Below are 16510 nucleotides of genomic sequence, written 5' to 3'. Positions count from 1 at the left end.
GATACTGCCCGAGGTGCCAAGAGCTCAGGCAAAAGTTGTACTAGCAGTAAAATAAGTACTTCTAAAGTGAGAGTAACTGTCTGGACTTAACATGTGATTTTGTAATAGAAGTTAAACATTAACCATCTAGTTATATCAAGAAACAAAAATATTCAAACTATAATATGGTTGTACTGTAAAAATCTGTCACTCAAGTTGAAGTTAGAGAATGGTGTTCAAAAAGTTGTCAGAGAAGAACAATTTTATTAAAAGTTAAAGCCCAAAGCATACAATTTCAGACAAACTTCAAAAAAAAAAAACTTTTTTTAAATGCATTTACTTCATTACACGTTTTTATTGCACAAAATTAATGACAAAACAAACTTGATTTGTACCAGTTTGGAAACATTTCTTAGAGGAATATTTGTATTTATTGTTATATATAGCTGTATATACATTTCACCGTCACTGTGAGGTGGTTCTGGGTTCAAATCCCGGGTGGATTTGAAAGAGTGAGGCGCTACTTGTTAAATTAAGATAAAAAGAATAACTTGAACAACAGTTTAAGTGATCTCATATGTTAATAAGACATGACATGCATCTGCCACTTCCTGTTCTGTTCTTTGTCTGCCAGATTTACTGTGATAAAATCAGGAAACGCGTCACACGTGGGGAATTTTAAAGGTGATTTCAAACCGGTTCGAGGCCCTTCGCGCCTGATCTGGTTTTATTCGAGTTTCTGACCGTCTAGACACTAAAGCGGAGAGAGTTTCGGTCTGTTTCGGGGAAAGCGGTGCGACGGGACGCTAATTAGCATCGCGCTACATCCGCCCACAGGCAGGAGTTTCAGGCCTTTGTTTTTTTGATTTGAAAAGAGCAAAGAACTTTACCTGTTGAGGGGTTTGTTTGTTTTTTTGAATGTAGCGCGACATGCTATGCTAATAACGCTCTACGGGACTATATCAGGACTGAACAGGGACTAGAGCGAGATCAATCCAAGTCCACATAGTGAGAAGAAATCGCTAACTTTATGACCAAATAACGACAAGTGACAAAGAATGGACAAAATCAAGTAAGAGCGGGTATTGCTAAGATGCTTGGCTACTTGAGATGCTAATGGCGATTGGACAAATATGATAAAACACACTAAAATATCTGATTCTTCTGCAAAATGAACATGTGACACTCGAGTTAGCTAATCGGTCTATAAAAATGTAGCTATCTGTGCTCAAAAAGATAAACCCCACATACTGCAAACAAAAATCATACCCAGAACGTATAGACCTTTCAGTGTAGCGACAGCGCATTTATTTTCCATTTGTTTCCAGCGTCAGATTCCACAAACCGCCCAAAAAAACAACAACACACACACATATAATCTCAGACCGACATTCACGCCATCGACCACCGAAGCAGAAAAGTACATCATAGTGCAACGTAGACATTTCCCGCGCAAAAGGGACACGTTTTCAGTCTTTATCTCCCGCTTTTAGCACCTTATTAGGGATTAGCCGTGTCTCCTTAGACCTGCTAACGCCTACGAAGACACGTAAAACCATTTCAAAAGTCTTTCGTTTTCACCGTTCTCACTCTCTCTGACAAACGTGGAGCCTCGTTTTGGCCACCGCCGAGGCAGAGGACGCTTTGGACGAGGACAGCGGCGACGTGTGCGGCGACGAGTGCCGCGCGGAGGCGAAAGGCGACGCCAGCTTGGAGTTAGCCGCCGCGGCCGCTAGCAGGGAGCTGGCGGGCTGGGTCTGGGCGTCCTTGAGCTTGCGGCAGGTCAGCCCGTCGCCGCAGGGACACCGCTGGAAGAGTTCGAGGCCGTGGGTTCCTTTGCGTCGGTGTTTGGTGCAGACTTGACCCTCCTGTAGGACCGGCTTGCAGATCCGGGTCCAGAAATGGCGAGCGCAACACAGTCCGTCGGAGCAATCGGTCGAGCGCAGGCAGGGCTCGCCGACTTGACCTGTGGACGGAAACAAAACAAAACAAAAGGTCAAAAATCACATGCTATTTCATACTTGAAGTGTTTAACTAAGATATGGCAGGTAAAATCGCGCGGTTGGTTAAATATAGCGTAATTATTCAAACGTATCGCCCGACATTTTCGACTCGGGGTGTCTGGAAATAAGATAAGATAAGCCTTTATTTGTCCCACAATGGGGAAATTCCAGTGTTGCAACACAAAGTAGGTACAGAATTAAATAATAAAGAACAGATAACTATGATTTTACTGCTGTGTCACTGTTTTCAATCTATTTTTCAATTAAAAACAGTATAATTTTGGTTAAAGTGGGTCAAATAACACAATAAACTACTAAAACAATGTAAGTAGCTCTGATTTGTAACATTTGCGAGTCCATTTCCTTCTGTTTTGGTCTAAAAAGTTTGGTCTAAATGATCTGTTTCAATGTTTGCTGATTTACTTTTCAGCATTTTGCCATAAAAACAGCACACAAAAGCCACGTAAGCTAGCTTCTCCGCTCGCTAACGGTGCTAAATCCGTCTTGCTTTTCGGTCTTTCTCACCTTTTCCAGCGACGGCCTTCATGTCCGCCCTTCCTCGTTTCCTCCAGGATCGTTTGGAGGCCAGAGAGCTCATGCTGCCGCCCGTGTCCGGGATCCTCTGAGACACGAAGCTGTCCGCATCCGCCACACAGATATCTGAGAAATACAACGGTCAAATAACGCTAAAACATAACAGATAAAGTGGATATGTTGCCTACAAACTTAAAATATATCAGTTCAATTTAGATTCATGTGATTACTTGTGCGTTTAATTTTTCGTATTGTGATTTTTTAATATTCTGTATGGTTTTGTAATTTAATACAATATTATATAAGCCATAGGAAGGTTTTTGGTGGTAACTTACAGGACTTTTCTGTTCAGTCCTTTAAATAGATGAATAAATCTACGTTTACTTTGGTATGTAGGAAAATTTGCTATAGCCAATAGGCCCTTTTCACGATGGCTAGTTCCGGTTGCCACGTCACGTTCTGTTCATTCTCTGTGATAATTTGCCGAGTCTCGCTTGAATAAAGTTGAATAAAAAGCTGTGACGACAGAGAGTGAGTTACAGAAGAATAATCACTGCAGCAGGTCAAGACTTTTGCCATGAAAATATGTCACCGGACGAAACAACGTGTTAAAAAAGTGTATAAAGTGTTTCTGTCTCGATGCTAACGGCTAACACACATTAGCTTAAATATAATAGATGTCTCCAGGTGAAGTGTTTACACGGGTCTGACCACGCTGCTGTGATCATCACTCTAGAACTCGCTCTCCGCTTCGTCTTAATTAATCAGATGGGTTAGAACCATCTGTTAAAACATGATTTGTTTTAGTAAATTAGACCCGACTAAAGGGATAATGCATGAACGAAACCGGAAGTGGAGCTCCGCATTTTTAAGGCAACCGGAACTGGCCGCTCGGTTTCATGAAAAGGGCCTTTATTATTAAAATTTCTTTCTCATATTTGCTTGTCTGACAATCATTACCAATTTTTTCTTGTTTTTCATATTTTTTCTGTCATTTATCTGAAACAGTTTGATCTGTTTTGAGTTATTTCTACTTAAAACAACTGGATTTGAACTGAAACCCTTGCTCTCCGCGGGCGAGTACTCACTGTTGCTGCAGTTGTTGCCGGGGCAGCACATCCCGTCCCGGTGGCAGCGGCGTTTGCGGCGGCGGCAGCTGTGGCACCGCGAGTGGGCGTGGCCTTTGGGCGAGGAGTGACAGTAGCTGCCCTCGCGACACTCCAGGTCGCTCATGCACTGGTACATCTGCGGAGAGCACGCGGTTAGACCTCTGATGCTTGAAATATTAACATTATATTGTGTTATTACAATGCAGTAAAGGTCGGTTCACACGTCATGTCAAAACTGGATCAAACCAAGTCTCACTCTGGATTAAACTGGCCCAAAACCAAGAGCAGGTCAGTGTGAATGCAGCCAAACGCAATGGAAAGGGAAAATAGTTAGAAATGTAGGTCTATACTAAAGATGAGCCATTTAAATTTGTTAGAAAAATGTCAAAAGAGTTTTTTTTTTTTTAATTTATGTGAATATTTTGCTGGTGGTTCCAAAGGTATTTCTGGACAATGTCATTAATCATATATTTTTCTTAACACTGACCATCCTGAATGAATGAGGGATTTACAGCCTCAATTCTATAAAAGTTTTGTTCGTAATAAAAAAAAATGCAAATTGCAAATGTAAGTAGGCTACATTAGCATTAAAGGTCAACAACCAAAAAGATCATAAGCATTGTGTAAGAAAAATGTGTTAGGCAACACGATTTTCCATCATGTAACATTTTCATATAAAAAAAAAGATATAAGGCATTTTAGTACAAGCCTAGGGACATATTGTTTAAATATATATATATAAAAGAAAAAAACATACATACGTTGCAGCATATATTCAAATTTCACCTCATTTTTTGAGATAAAACTTGAACAAATCAATTAACAACAAACCCATCTGCACGATTCTTCAACATGTCATTAAGTATCCAACCAGAGTATGAAGTTTGGAAATGAATGCTACTTTAAGGACTGATCTTTGTATGTATCTTACTTATATGTGACTAAAATGTGTTTAATTCACAATATAGTGTAGATCAATCAAAGTCGGGAGATTCAAATGAAATAATAACCATCTATAGACAGACATAATGTATAATATCATTGTTGTGTCACAGATAAGTGGATTTTTTGATGGAAAAATGGTGATTATTTTGGGCAGGATTAAATGAAAACGTTCCACAAACAATTATTATATGTTTTCAATCATTTTTTTATATGTTATTCTTTGTTTTAGCCTGTTGTGTCTCTTTTCTAGCCACAACATCTGAGTTTTCAAACATAAACACTATGATGGGTCAGTCACCGTGAAGTCCAGGCCGGGCTCCCAGATGCTGCGGTTCACGGGCAGGACGTAGCTGTCGCGGAGGATCACGGTGCGGATGGAGTTGAGTTTGACGCGCGCCTCCGCGGGACGCAGCGCGACGACGGCGGCGACGAGCAGCAGCGCGAGGGCGGCGGGGACCTGCGGCGGCATGACGTCTGCACGGGACAGCGCGCGCCCGCAACCGGGACAAGCACATCAATCAATACAATACAATAATAACAATAATGCGTCATAGGTTTAAAATGTGAAAATGTGAAACAAGCACAGTGTTAAGCCAATGCATACATCTTAAAAAGCAAAAATAATGCTTAAATAATAATAATAATAGGCTTAAAATGCGTGCGGGATTAGAGTATCACATATTTTGTAAGTTAAAACATTTTTTTACAAGTTTAATACGTCACGGCAAAACGTCTTCAACTTTGTGACGTAGATATTATTCATTATTATTATTTACATATTCCATTAATAAAAATAAAGGCTAAAAATGAACAATTGAATACCAAAAATGAATGAAAAGGAGCAGAAAGAAGAGCATGATTGTGTTATTTACCCCATTTTTCAGCCATTACTTATACACAGACAGTTTTAAAACATTACACAATATGTTAATAGCAACATAAATGCCACTAAATGTGTAAAAATCTGCATTACTGTGAGGTCTAAACCAGACTCCCTTACAAAAACTGCTAATTCTGTAGTAAAAGTTGTAGTAAATGTGTTTAGTACAATTCAATAGTTATAACACTTTTTGTACCTGTTGTTGGGGGTCTGCAGTCCTATTCGGCTGTGGTAAATAATCCGCAGTGGCAAAAAAAAACATCCGTATTTGTCTGACTGTTTTCTCTTCTTGCACAGTGGCAGCTCTGACCGCGGATGACACCTTTATAAAACACGTCGCATCCAGGCCACGCCCCCTGCACACGGACAGCACCCACCTGACCGTTCACCTGTCCGCGCGCGCCATCGATACCTGACACCGCCCTCACTCCCCCCGCCCCCCCCGCGCGCGCCATTCACACCCGCAGAGCACCGAAACGCGGTGCAATGAAGTCCGTGCAATGAAGGTAGTTTGAAAAGACAAGAGTTAATCACTATTTTGGTGCTATTTCTGGTCGTATTTGATCTGCAAAAGAGCCAAAAACACACAAAAGTATTTAAAGTGCACATGACAGTTCGTGTTATTCTAATCATGACTTCATTTGATGGGACAGAATCTGTAATAAACACGTATCGTTGCTTTATATCAGTCGAGCGGCGGTTTGTGAAGAAAAAATATAAGAAAATAATAAAACATAAACGTTGAAATGTACGGAATCCCTCTGTGATGTCATCAACGAGAGACACTCAATTAAAAACGAGGGGACAATTCAAACGCAATTTAAAGAAAATTTTCTGACAGTTTGTTGTTATGATGTATTTTTAATTGTCACTTCATACTGGGGAGCTAATTAAGATGAAAAATTGGTATACATTAGTACGTTTTAATGTATATCCTTGAACAAAAGTGCTATTTTAATGATGAAAAATAGTGTTATCTACTACAAACAAGCTACAGGTGTAACGCAGAGTCATAAAAAAGGTTTATTGCCATTATTAGTGAACAAAATAGTAAATGTAAAGAATGACTTAGAGTAAATATGAAGAAAAAAATATATAAAAAGGTGTTAAAAAGGATACAAATAGGCTTTGGCTGAATATAAATACAAGAAACAACAACACTACTATGCAATGACGCACGTATTTCATATTTGCATTTGACTTCAGCCAAAACAAAACCACAACATAACGAGCTGGTGTTACGTACGGAGGAAGTAAACCGCAGTCTATATTTAAGATTATTTGCGCGAGGACAAACCGAGAGACACACGTCGTATCCAAAGTTATTCAAAGTTTTGACGGAACAAGAAAGACGCGAGAAATTCGTCAAAACAATCATGACGCATTTTGCTTTGACCCCAGATTTAAACGTGTCAGAGTGAAACGTTGGATCAAACTTACCTCCCAGTAAAGCTCTGGTCGTATTAGGACTAAAAGAAGCGTTTTTTACAGACCATCTTTCTCTGATTGTTTCTGTCCGTGAGGATCAGTGGAAATGCAAACGTCGACTGCGGCGAGACCAAAACCAGCGCCTCGTTAAGTGAACGATGGGCTCTTCAACACAAATGCAACACTAACACTGGAGCTACGACACTGATGAAGAGACGTGACGGGGAAAATACAGTTTGGTTGCTTTAATTTTATATTTTCTACCTGCTGTGGATTAAATCGGACTCATTTCAACACTGAAGCAATTGTTTTGAAGGTTTAAGACTCTTTTATTGTATCGTTTCGTACAGGGGTTTCCAAACTTTTTTCACAGAACGCTGCATTTTGAAACTTATACTTACTAATTTGTAAGATGATTAAGTGAATCATCAGAACTGTTGCGTTTGACATAGTTTCGATGCCTCCACACCTTTAATAAGACTCATATTAAGTTGGTATAACATCAAAATGCTTGAATTTACAGTAAAAAACACCACTTTTTGTTGTTTGGACCAACTTAGCAGGAAGCAGGAGGGCCAACAAAAATGCGTCTGAGGACCGCACTTGGCCCCCGGGCCGTAGTTTGGACATACCGAGTTTTAGCAGTCCGCGCGTTCACCCTCTTTCGATCGGTCGTGCGGTTTAGTCTGGGTCGGGTGCGGGTTTGGTTGGGTTCAGTCCCGGTTTTGATGATCAGAAAGTCTACAAAAACACACAATATAAAGTAAATAGTGAAGAGGAAGGAGTTTCAATATGAGCTGGAGGTCGATGAGTTCACGATGCAAATGCTTTGACCTGATGAATGTCTCTGTGATTACTGAGCCCGTTCAAATGAAACAAAAACTGGCACAAAGGTCACAATCATGGACTAAAGTTAAACTGTTTTTCTACAACAAAAAGTGAGTTTGTTTTCAGTTAAATTGGCTTAAACCACAATATTATCATTTTTTTTAAAAGCGTTTAACCATGTTCTGACATTGTTCCTGTATCAAAAAACATAATTAAAGTTTTATTCTGCTTGTTTTCTCTGAGCGCCCACAAATAACTCTGTTTCAAGTTTCCCCTGATCGAAATCAAGACTTGTTCTGCGCCGTTTTTAAGTTCATGAACCATCACCAGGCTCGTTACGCGGTCAAACTCTTCACAACGAACACATGACGATATTCTTTCACGTTGCCTCAGGGCTTTATTTATTCATTTTTACAAAGAGAGGTGCAGTTTTTAAGTTTGAAAATGCGACTGTCTCATCCCAATGTGACGAGAAAAGCACGTTTAAAAGTGAATTGAAGCTGCAGAACAAGCACAGTGTGTTCACTTCAAGCCGTAAGATGAACCCGGACCGTCTCTAACAAAAGTAAGAACATTTGTGGATCATAATAAGCAAACGGCCCCGGGGCCAAACTTTGTGCCGCGTCACGTGGGCCGCGGGGGTCGCGTAAGTGGGACACGGCGTCACGCTTTTGTTGCCTCATGAAGAGTGTGGGTTTCAAGCGGCGCTTCAGAGCACGACCCGCAGCCAGCGACGTCATCGAGGGCAAACAGGAAGTGAAAGCGGAGCCAACATGGCCGCCGGCGCCGCGAGAAAGCGCCGAGTCAGGGCTGGATCGCGTGACACGGCGGGAATCTGGCAAACGTGCCCAATTCACCCCGCGTCGTGCTTCTTCTAGACCCGATGGTTCTCTGCGGCTAAAATGGATGCTAAACACGCAATTTGCCAACTCAAATTCCAATTTTCCTTTCCTATTCTTTAAAAAAAATATATATATATATATATATGTAATGATTTAATTTTTATTTGTAATTATGATTTTTTTTTAGGACTTATTTTTTAATTATGATTATTATGATTATTTTTTTAAATTATTATTTTTGTAATTATTATTTTTCTTTTTTTAAATGATGATTTAGAATTTGTTTGTTTTGCTATGATTTTTTTTTATTTTTTTTTATGTGTTTAAAGAACGTGAAAGACAAAACGCGACCAGAGCACAGAGCACAACAGAAAGAAAAATAAAAGACATCCCATAAAAAACTAAAACACATATGTTATATTATGAACCCAATTTTTTTTTTATTTTCGAATGTGATTTTTTAACATTTTTCTAATGGCCAATATAATGTCTGTCCAATTTTCGATTGTCGTTGCATTTTGTGTCATCCATTATGTTGTGAGGGCCGTTTTTGCTGCCGCAAGGAGCAGGTTCCAGAAGTATCCGCCGACCGTATCCATGGCAGCAGTTCTGAGGCCCAAATACATCGCTCTGAAATACAGCGGACAATTCCAATTTCCATTAAAAACAAAAAAATCAATCACTTAAATGAAATGGGAAAAATCAATCGGTAGTCAGTATTCTATTAGATATATCTTATTTTCATTCACAATGTCAAAGAATTAGAACTGCATGATATTCGACATTTTTGCGATATTTTAAATGACCCTTTGACTTGAATAATTCCAGTCGTGTTAAAACTAATACTGTAATGTGACAAAAGTAATTACCGTATTTTTCGGACTATAAGCGGCACCTTTTTTCATAGTTTTGGCCGAGGTGCGACTTATAGTTATACTCATACTCATATACTTATACTCCAGAGCGACTTAAGATATTATTTGTTATTTTCACACTGGCGACCGCATTTCATACTCCACTGCGACTTATATATGTTTTTTTCTTCTCTATTATGCATTTTTTGGCTGGTGCGACTTATACTCCGGAAAATACAGTAACTAATTCAGGACTGACTATGGAAAAATGATGACTAAACTGTATTTTTCCTTTAAAACTAGTAAAAAGCGCATAAAAGCCAAGTGCACACACTATATCAACAAGGCGAGTGATGTTCCGTGTGCGGGGGAAGGGCATCCGGCTCGAAAGCAGAGCGGACCGTCGCCGTCCCCTTTGAGAAACTGATCCCGGTGGTTCGAATGCGCGGCCCTTGTGCGGTCGGCGTGCGGAGGGGCCCATTTGGCTCGCGCTAAATGAGTTCGGATCCAGTATCGGGGCCTCGGGACGTTTCGCGGGTTCATTCACAAATTCAAACCCGCGCGTCCTCCGGCGATCGTGAAAATATATACGGGATTGTGCCGCATCGGCCGATAAAAGTGGCTTCTGAGCGGCTCCAAATGTACGGTCCGGTCACAGGTTTAGCCTCTACTGGGAACATTTTGGAATAAAATACTCTACGGCTTTTTTGGGTCAAACGTTTCCTAATTGTTTGTTGTTTTTTTGTCTATCACTCGACTTTCTGTGATGTTGTGTCTGTTTTTTGTTTGCACTTAATGTCACTTTTCTCACTTTTACATTGTATTTTCAGAATCAGAAACAGAAAAAGGTTTATTGCCGTCGTCAGTGAATAAAAACATGACTTTATTTGGTGAAAAGGTGCAACATGAAACAGCAATATAATAGCAGCACATTAAAAAATCTATATGTGTAAAAATATATATATATAATTATAAATAAATAAATAAATAAAATAAATAAATTTCATAATAGTAATAATAATGAAACATGAAAACATGAAACAGCAATATAATAGCAGAATATAAATATTTTTTTTTACATGTAATCAAATATGTTAATTGTATTTAGTGCCATTTTCCCCATTATTTTCACGGGGTTCTTCGATTTGGCTGCAGTTTTTGCTTGTTATGTTCATTCCTGATCATAACGGTCCCTCATCTGCCTGAAGAGTGGGTCCAGCTCGACTCAGACGGTCCCTCTTCTGCCTGAAGAGTGGGTCCAGCTCGCCTCAGTCGGTCCCTCATCTGCCTGAAGAGTGGGTCCAGCTCGCCTCCGACGGTCCCTCTTCTGCCTGAAGAGTGGGTCCAGCTCGCCTCAGACGGTCCCTCTTCTGCCTGAAGAGTGGGTCCAGCTCCAGTCTCCTTGTGTCCGTCTGTCCGTCTGTGAGAGTCGGATCTCTCCTTCACTGGAACTCCTCCAGGTTTCTATGCTTTTTTCCCAAAGAGGTTTTTTTTGTAGTTTTTCCTGGCCGAGAAGGAGAGTCTAAGGACAGAGGACCCTGGGACATCGTCCCTCGCCACCACAGACATTGTCTGACTCCATCGCCACCACAGACATTGTTGATTCATTTCTCCCTGTGGCCCTCAGAAGCAACTGTTGTTGTGATTTTGGGCCTTAAAAAAATAAATTGATTTGATTTGATTTGATAACACGCAGTGCGCTCACAGCGGAAGAGGAGGAGGAAACATGTCGGTTGAAGGCTGCTGACTTTAGAGACGCGAGACAAAAGTGAGTTTTGGTGTGAGAGCGGAAGATTCTGAGGAGGTCAAAGGTCAGATGGAGATGAAGAACGGACTGAGTATCGACGGTGGACGTGCCCGGACACAGTTGTGAGTTTACTTGAGGCCGAGGAGGAACTGTGGACATCTCCAGAGATCATGACATGGATCCATGCTCCAGAGAAGTCCTTTAGATGCGACTGCAGCACCACCTCCTGGTCAGACGGGTAAAGACACCTAGTCACACAAAGAGAGTGAATCTTTCAGTCAAATGTAATGTTTTTAAATGTGTTTGGTGTTGTATCTTCACTTTGCCGCAGGTCACCCTTGAAAAAGAGGTCAAGCATCAGACTACTGGGGGAAAATGACATTCAGACTTAATTTGGAAATGGAAAAATTTTATAAACTTTGTACTAAATGGGACTTGACTGTTGGATCGTGGTGCCTTAATTTTATTTATTAATATGATTCCATTATGATTATTTTTCATTAATTATTTTATTTTCAATTGTTATCATTAGCTATTATTATTATTATTTTGTTTGTTCATTTTTTGTTTCATCATTAATTTAATTTGATTTAATTTAATTTAATTTAATTCAATTTATTTTATTTTTTATTCACTTTTTATTTTTTTGTCCTGCTCTCTGGTCCTGTTGTTTTTATATGTTTATACATATTTAAAAAAAATAAAAATATAAAATATAAAAAAATAAAAAAGATCTCAATGTATTTAATGCACGTGCCATTTTCAGTCTTTTTGACCACAACAGAACGAGCCACTTACAAATACTATATTACTATAATTCTACAAAGTGCAGCCCTAGGTATTTTAACACACTTTTTACACAATTTATTCCTTAAATAGTGACTAAAACCCGCACATAAGGAACATGTATTGCACGTTTGTGTCGCTGCTCGGTCCGGGGGGAGCACCTCCTCTCTGCAGCCCGCCTCCCGCGCCTCACACCCGGGCACGGCTCTCTCCACCTCGGCCTGATCTTCCTGCTTCACTACGGAACGGTACGACTTTTAATGATGTATTATTTTTCTTCTTTCCAGACTATGACTTCCGGGTTGTTGTTGTTGTTGTTGTTGTTGTTGTTTAGCGTTAATTAATTTGAATAAAGTAATTTGCAACACGTTTAAACATCGTAAACGACTAAAGTAAAAGACATAAATCGGGCAAAAGGAAAAAAAATCTGCGTTGGCCGGGAATCGAACCCGGGTCAACTGCTTGGAAGGCAGCTATGCTAACCACTATACCACCAACGCTCGATGATGCTTGCTCTGTCACGTGCAAAATTAAAGACTACACTACCCAGAATGCAACGTGGAGTTAAAGGTATAATTTTTCGAGCGTTTTGACATTTTGAGCACTTTTTCCGTTTCGACAGATTCGTCACGTTTTGTTGGGAAGTTTGAATCGCCATGGCAACGGTTCGTTTCGCGTCATTCCCGAAACCCATGATGTTGCTGAACGAAATACGTAGACTGAATAAATATGCTCACAAATAAATCATGTAAATGTAATAAATATATACTGCCGTTACCAGTTTGAATAAATAAGCGGTATTATTTGTTTATATTTTTGGGACTAGGCACGTTAAAACTAAGAAGACCATAAATACGCTATATATTTTCATTGATTACCAGACAAACCATAAATACGAAGGATTTAAACATGTACAAAACGAGTGGAGGAAGTATAATGTGTGGTAAAGTATGTGATTGTGGATAAAACAACAAAATATAGGCGGTTTTGGCAAATTACACCTACTCAGCATCAGTTTACCCAGTTTAAAGACATGAATTTACCAATATATTTCACATATTTTGTTAATAATGATTATTTAAAACAATGCAAAGTATCACCATAATGTCATATTCAACAAACAAATAGTAGGAAGTCAAATTGTAGATGTATCCTAGTGTTTTTATATACATTTTTCACATGTTATAAGATAAGATAATAAAAGATCATCCTTATTGTCCACACATGGGGAAATTTCGGTGTAATAAAATAAAATAAAAAGATAAAAATAAAATACAATAATAATAAAATAAAGTGAATAATAATAAAATAAAGTAAATAATAATAAAATATAGGTAAAAATAGCTAGCATAAGACTAAATAATACTAATGATTCTGTGATTGTGATTAAACCATTAAAATCACACATATTCCACTTCTTTTTTGCCTCCAATCGCCTCCATGTCGATATCCAGATTTATTCACACACTTTTAAGAGGGTCTATAGTTGTCCTTTTCTCCGCCGCAGCGCAGATCCGTCCGCCAGAGGGAGCCAGAGCGCCGCCCACGTGCCCCCGCTCGCGTCTCGCCTCACAGCGGCTCGTGCCAGGATAATGAGTCTCGTGGGAGGTGCGAGACCGCGACACTGCGATAATTAACACCATCAGGCGAACATTAAACGGCTGTTAAGAAGCTCCCGGTGTGACGGAGCGCGAGAGGGAGAGAAAGAGAGAAGGAGAGACAGAGCGTGCGGCGGCGACGGCGGCGGAGAAAGGAAAAGGCGAGCGCGCGGGAGCCAAAGAGAAGAATAAACCCCCCCAAAAAATGAATCCTCCATAAATGTCCTGCCACGTTCACGCTGCGGGAGGAATCGGTTGTTGTTGGTTTTTTTCTGTCCAAATGCGGTTCTAATGACTTTCGGATGGAAAATCGAAATATTGTTGTTTTAAATGTTGTTTTTGTGGAAAAGGCGGGAATGAAACTTAATTAAAGGTGACATAATGTGCTTTTTTCCCATCGTGTTAAAGCTGAACTATAACACAAAAACATTGTTATTTAACATTGTATTCGTCGCGGTACTGATTTAAAACGGCGTAGTGACAGAAACGGGGCTCGTCGTCGTCCCGTCCCGACGCCGCTAAGCCCCGCCTCTTCACAATCGTTGGTTTCATCGTTGCGGGTTTAAAATGACGCTTTTTAATGTTTGAAAAGCGGCTTGCGTGGCATTTTAGTGCCGTACAAGTGTCGCACGGCGTCTTACAACCACAACTGGGTGAGCGCGTGGGTGTGGGCGGGGATAGGGGGGAAGTGAAAATGGGGATTTTACGGGCACTTGCGCTTCAGTTGGAGGACAGTACGGGATTAACCCAAACATGCGGGAATCAATCAAAGCACAAGTGTGAGTGACCGACGGATGAGTAAACGCCGTTGTGACCAGATTAAAGGTACATTTAAGTTAATTTAAGCATAATAAGTCCCTTTAAACGATACAAGATATGTCAGTAAAAAGGGAAGAGAAGATTACTCGATTAATCGATCCCCCTCCCCCCACAGAGAACGAGCTGAAGTAGAACGCAAGGAACGTGAAGGAGTAAAAGTAGAAAATAAGGGAGTGGAAAATAACATATAATAAATTTACTTACCTTACGTTTTTCATTGCAGTCACACATGAGAACACATCGGAGAACCCTTGTTCTGTGGTGGTGGTGGTGGTGATGATGGTTATGGTGGTGGTTGTGGTGGTTGTGGTGGTTGTGGTAGTGGTTGTGGTGGTGTTGGTTGTTGTGGTGGTGTTGGTGGGGGTGTTGGTGGTGATGGTTTTGGTGGTTGTGGTGGTTGTGATGGTTGTGGTGGTTGTGGTGGTGCTGGTGGTTGTGATGGTTGTGGTGGTGGTGGTGGTGGTGGTGGTGGTGGTTGTGGTGGTGGTGGTGGTGGTGGTGTTGGTGGTGATGGTTTTGGTGGTTGTGGTGGTTGTGATGGTTGTGGTGGTTGTGGTGGTGCTGGTGGTTGTGATGGTTGTGGTGGTGGTGGTGGTGGTGTTGATGGTGTTGGTGTTGATGGTGTTGGTGTTGGTGGTGGTGGTTGTGGTGGTTGTGGTGTTGGTGTTGGTGGTGGTTGTTGTGGTGGTTGTGGTGTTGGTGTTGGTGGTGGTGGTGGTTGTTGTGGTGGTTGTGGTGGTGTTGGTTGCTGTGGTGGTGGTTGTGGTGGTGTTGGTGGTTGTGGTGGTGTTGGTGGTTGTGGTGGTGTTGGTTGTGGTGGTGGTGGTGTTGGTGGTGATGGTGTTGGTGGTTGTGGTGGTGTTGGTGGTGATGGTGTTGGTGTTGGTGGTGGTGGTGTTGGTGGTTGTGGTGGTTGTGGTGGTGGTTGTGGTGGTGTTGATGGTGTTGGTGGTGGTGTTGGTGGTGGTGTTGATGGTGTTGGTGGTGGTTGTGGTGATGGTGTTGGTGTTGGTGGTGGTTGTGGTGGTGGTGTTGGTGGTTGTGGTGGTTGTGGTGATGTTGGTGGTGGTGTTGGTGGTGGTGTTGGTGGTGGTGGTGTTGGTGGTGGTGGTGGTGGTGTTGGTGTTGGTGGTGGTGTTGGTGGTGGTTGTGGTGGTGGTGGTGGTGTTGGTGGTGGTTGTGGTGGTGGTGTTGGTGGTGGTTGTGGTGGTGGTGTTGGTGGTGGTTGTGGTGGTGGTGTTGGTGGTTGTGGTGGTGGTGTTGGTGGTGGTTGTGGTGGTGGTGTTGGTGGTGGTGGTGTTGGTGGTGGTTGTGGTGGTGGTGTTGGTGGTGGTTGTGGTGGTGGTGTTGGTGGTGGTTGTGGTGGTGTTGGTGGTGGTTGTGGTGGTGGTGTTGGTGGTGGTGGTGGTGGTGGTGTTGGTGGTGGTTGTGGTGGTGGTGTTGGTGGTGGTGGTGTTGGTGGTGGTTGTGGTGGTGGTGTTGGTGGTGGTTGTGGTGGTGGTGTTGGTGGTGGTTGTGGTGGTGGTGTTGGTGGTGGTTGTGGTGGTGGTGTTGGTGGTGGTTGTGGTGGTGGTGTTGGTGGTGGTGGTGGTGGTGTTGGTGGTGGTTGTGGTGGTGGTGGTGGTGGTGGTGTTGGTGGTGGTTGTGGTGTTGGTGGTGGTTGTGGTGGTGGTGGTGGTGGTGTTGATGGTGTTGGTGTTGATGGTGTTGGTGTTGGTGGTGGTGGTTGTGGTGGTTGTGGTGTTGGTGTTGGTGGTGGTTGTTGTGGTGGTTGTGGTGTTGGTGTTGGTGGTGGTGGTGGTTGTTGTGGTGGTTGTGGTGGTGTTGGTTGCTGTGGTGGTGGTTGTGGTGGTGTTGGTGGTTGTGGTGGTGTTGGTTGTGGTGGTGGTGGTGTTGGTGGTGATGGTGTTGGTGGTTGTGGTGGTGTTGGTGGTGATGGTGATGGTGTTGGTGGTGGTGGTGTTGGTGGTTGTGGTGGTTGTGGTGGTGGTTGTGGTGGTGTTGATGGTGTTGGTGGTGGTGTTGGTGGTGGTGTTGATGGTGTTGGTGGTGGTTGTTGTGATGGTGTTGGTGTTGGTGGTGGTTGTGGTGGTGGTGTTGGTGGTTGTGGTGGTTGTGGTGATGTTGGTGGTGGTGTTGGTGGTGGTGTTGGTGGTGG

General features: G+C 41.9%; 1 protein-coding gene and 1 non-coding gene across 2 annotated transcripts in view; both read right to left on the bottom strand.

Moving 5' to 3' along the window:
- Positions 1-1226: 1226 nt before the first annotated feature.
- The window catches only part of LOC140371531 (dickkopf-related protein 2-like), a 22650-nt gene continuing 7366 nt past the window's right edge, over positions 1227-16510 (bottom strand). Inside the window, exons 2-6 of the mRNA XM_072458701.1 lie at positions 11282-11397; positions 4869-5044; positions 3605-3761; positions 2508-2642; positions 1227-1945 (exon numbers count right to left, since the gene is read on the bottom strand). Coding sequence (XP_072314802.1) covers positions 1566-1945; positions 2508-2642; positions 3605-3761; positions 4869-5044; positions 11282-11397 — 964 coding nt within the window. The 3' untranslated portion in view covers positions 1227-1565. The remainder of the gene's footprint in view (positions 1946-2507; positions 2643-3604; positions 3762-4868; positions 5045-11281; positions 11398-16510) is intronic.
- trnag-ucc (transfer RNA glycine (anticodon UCC)) lies at positions 12364-12435 on the bottom strand. Its single transcript has one exon. It is a non-coding gene; the product is annotated as a tRNA-Gly (tRNA).

Source organism: Eucyclogobius newberryi, unplaced genomic scaffold, assembly GCF_026437365.1.
Source record: "Eucyclogobius newberryi isolate DKJ021-1_F unplaced genomic scaffold, fEucNew1.0.hap1 SCAF_22, whole genome shotgun sequence".
NCBI lineage: Eukaryota > Metazoa > Chordata > Actinopteri > Gobiiformes > Gobiidae > Eucyclogobius > Eucyclogobius newberryi.
This window is presented reverse-complemented; position numbering and strand designations above follow the sequence as displayed.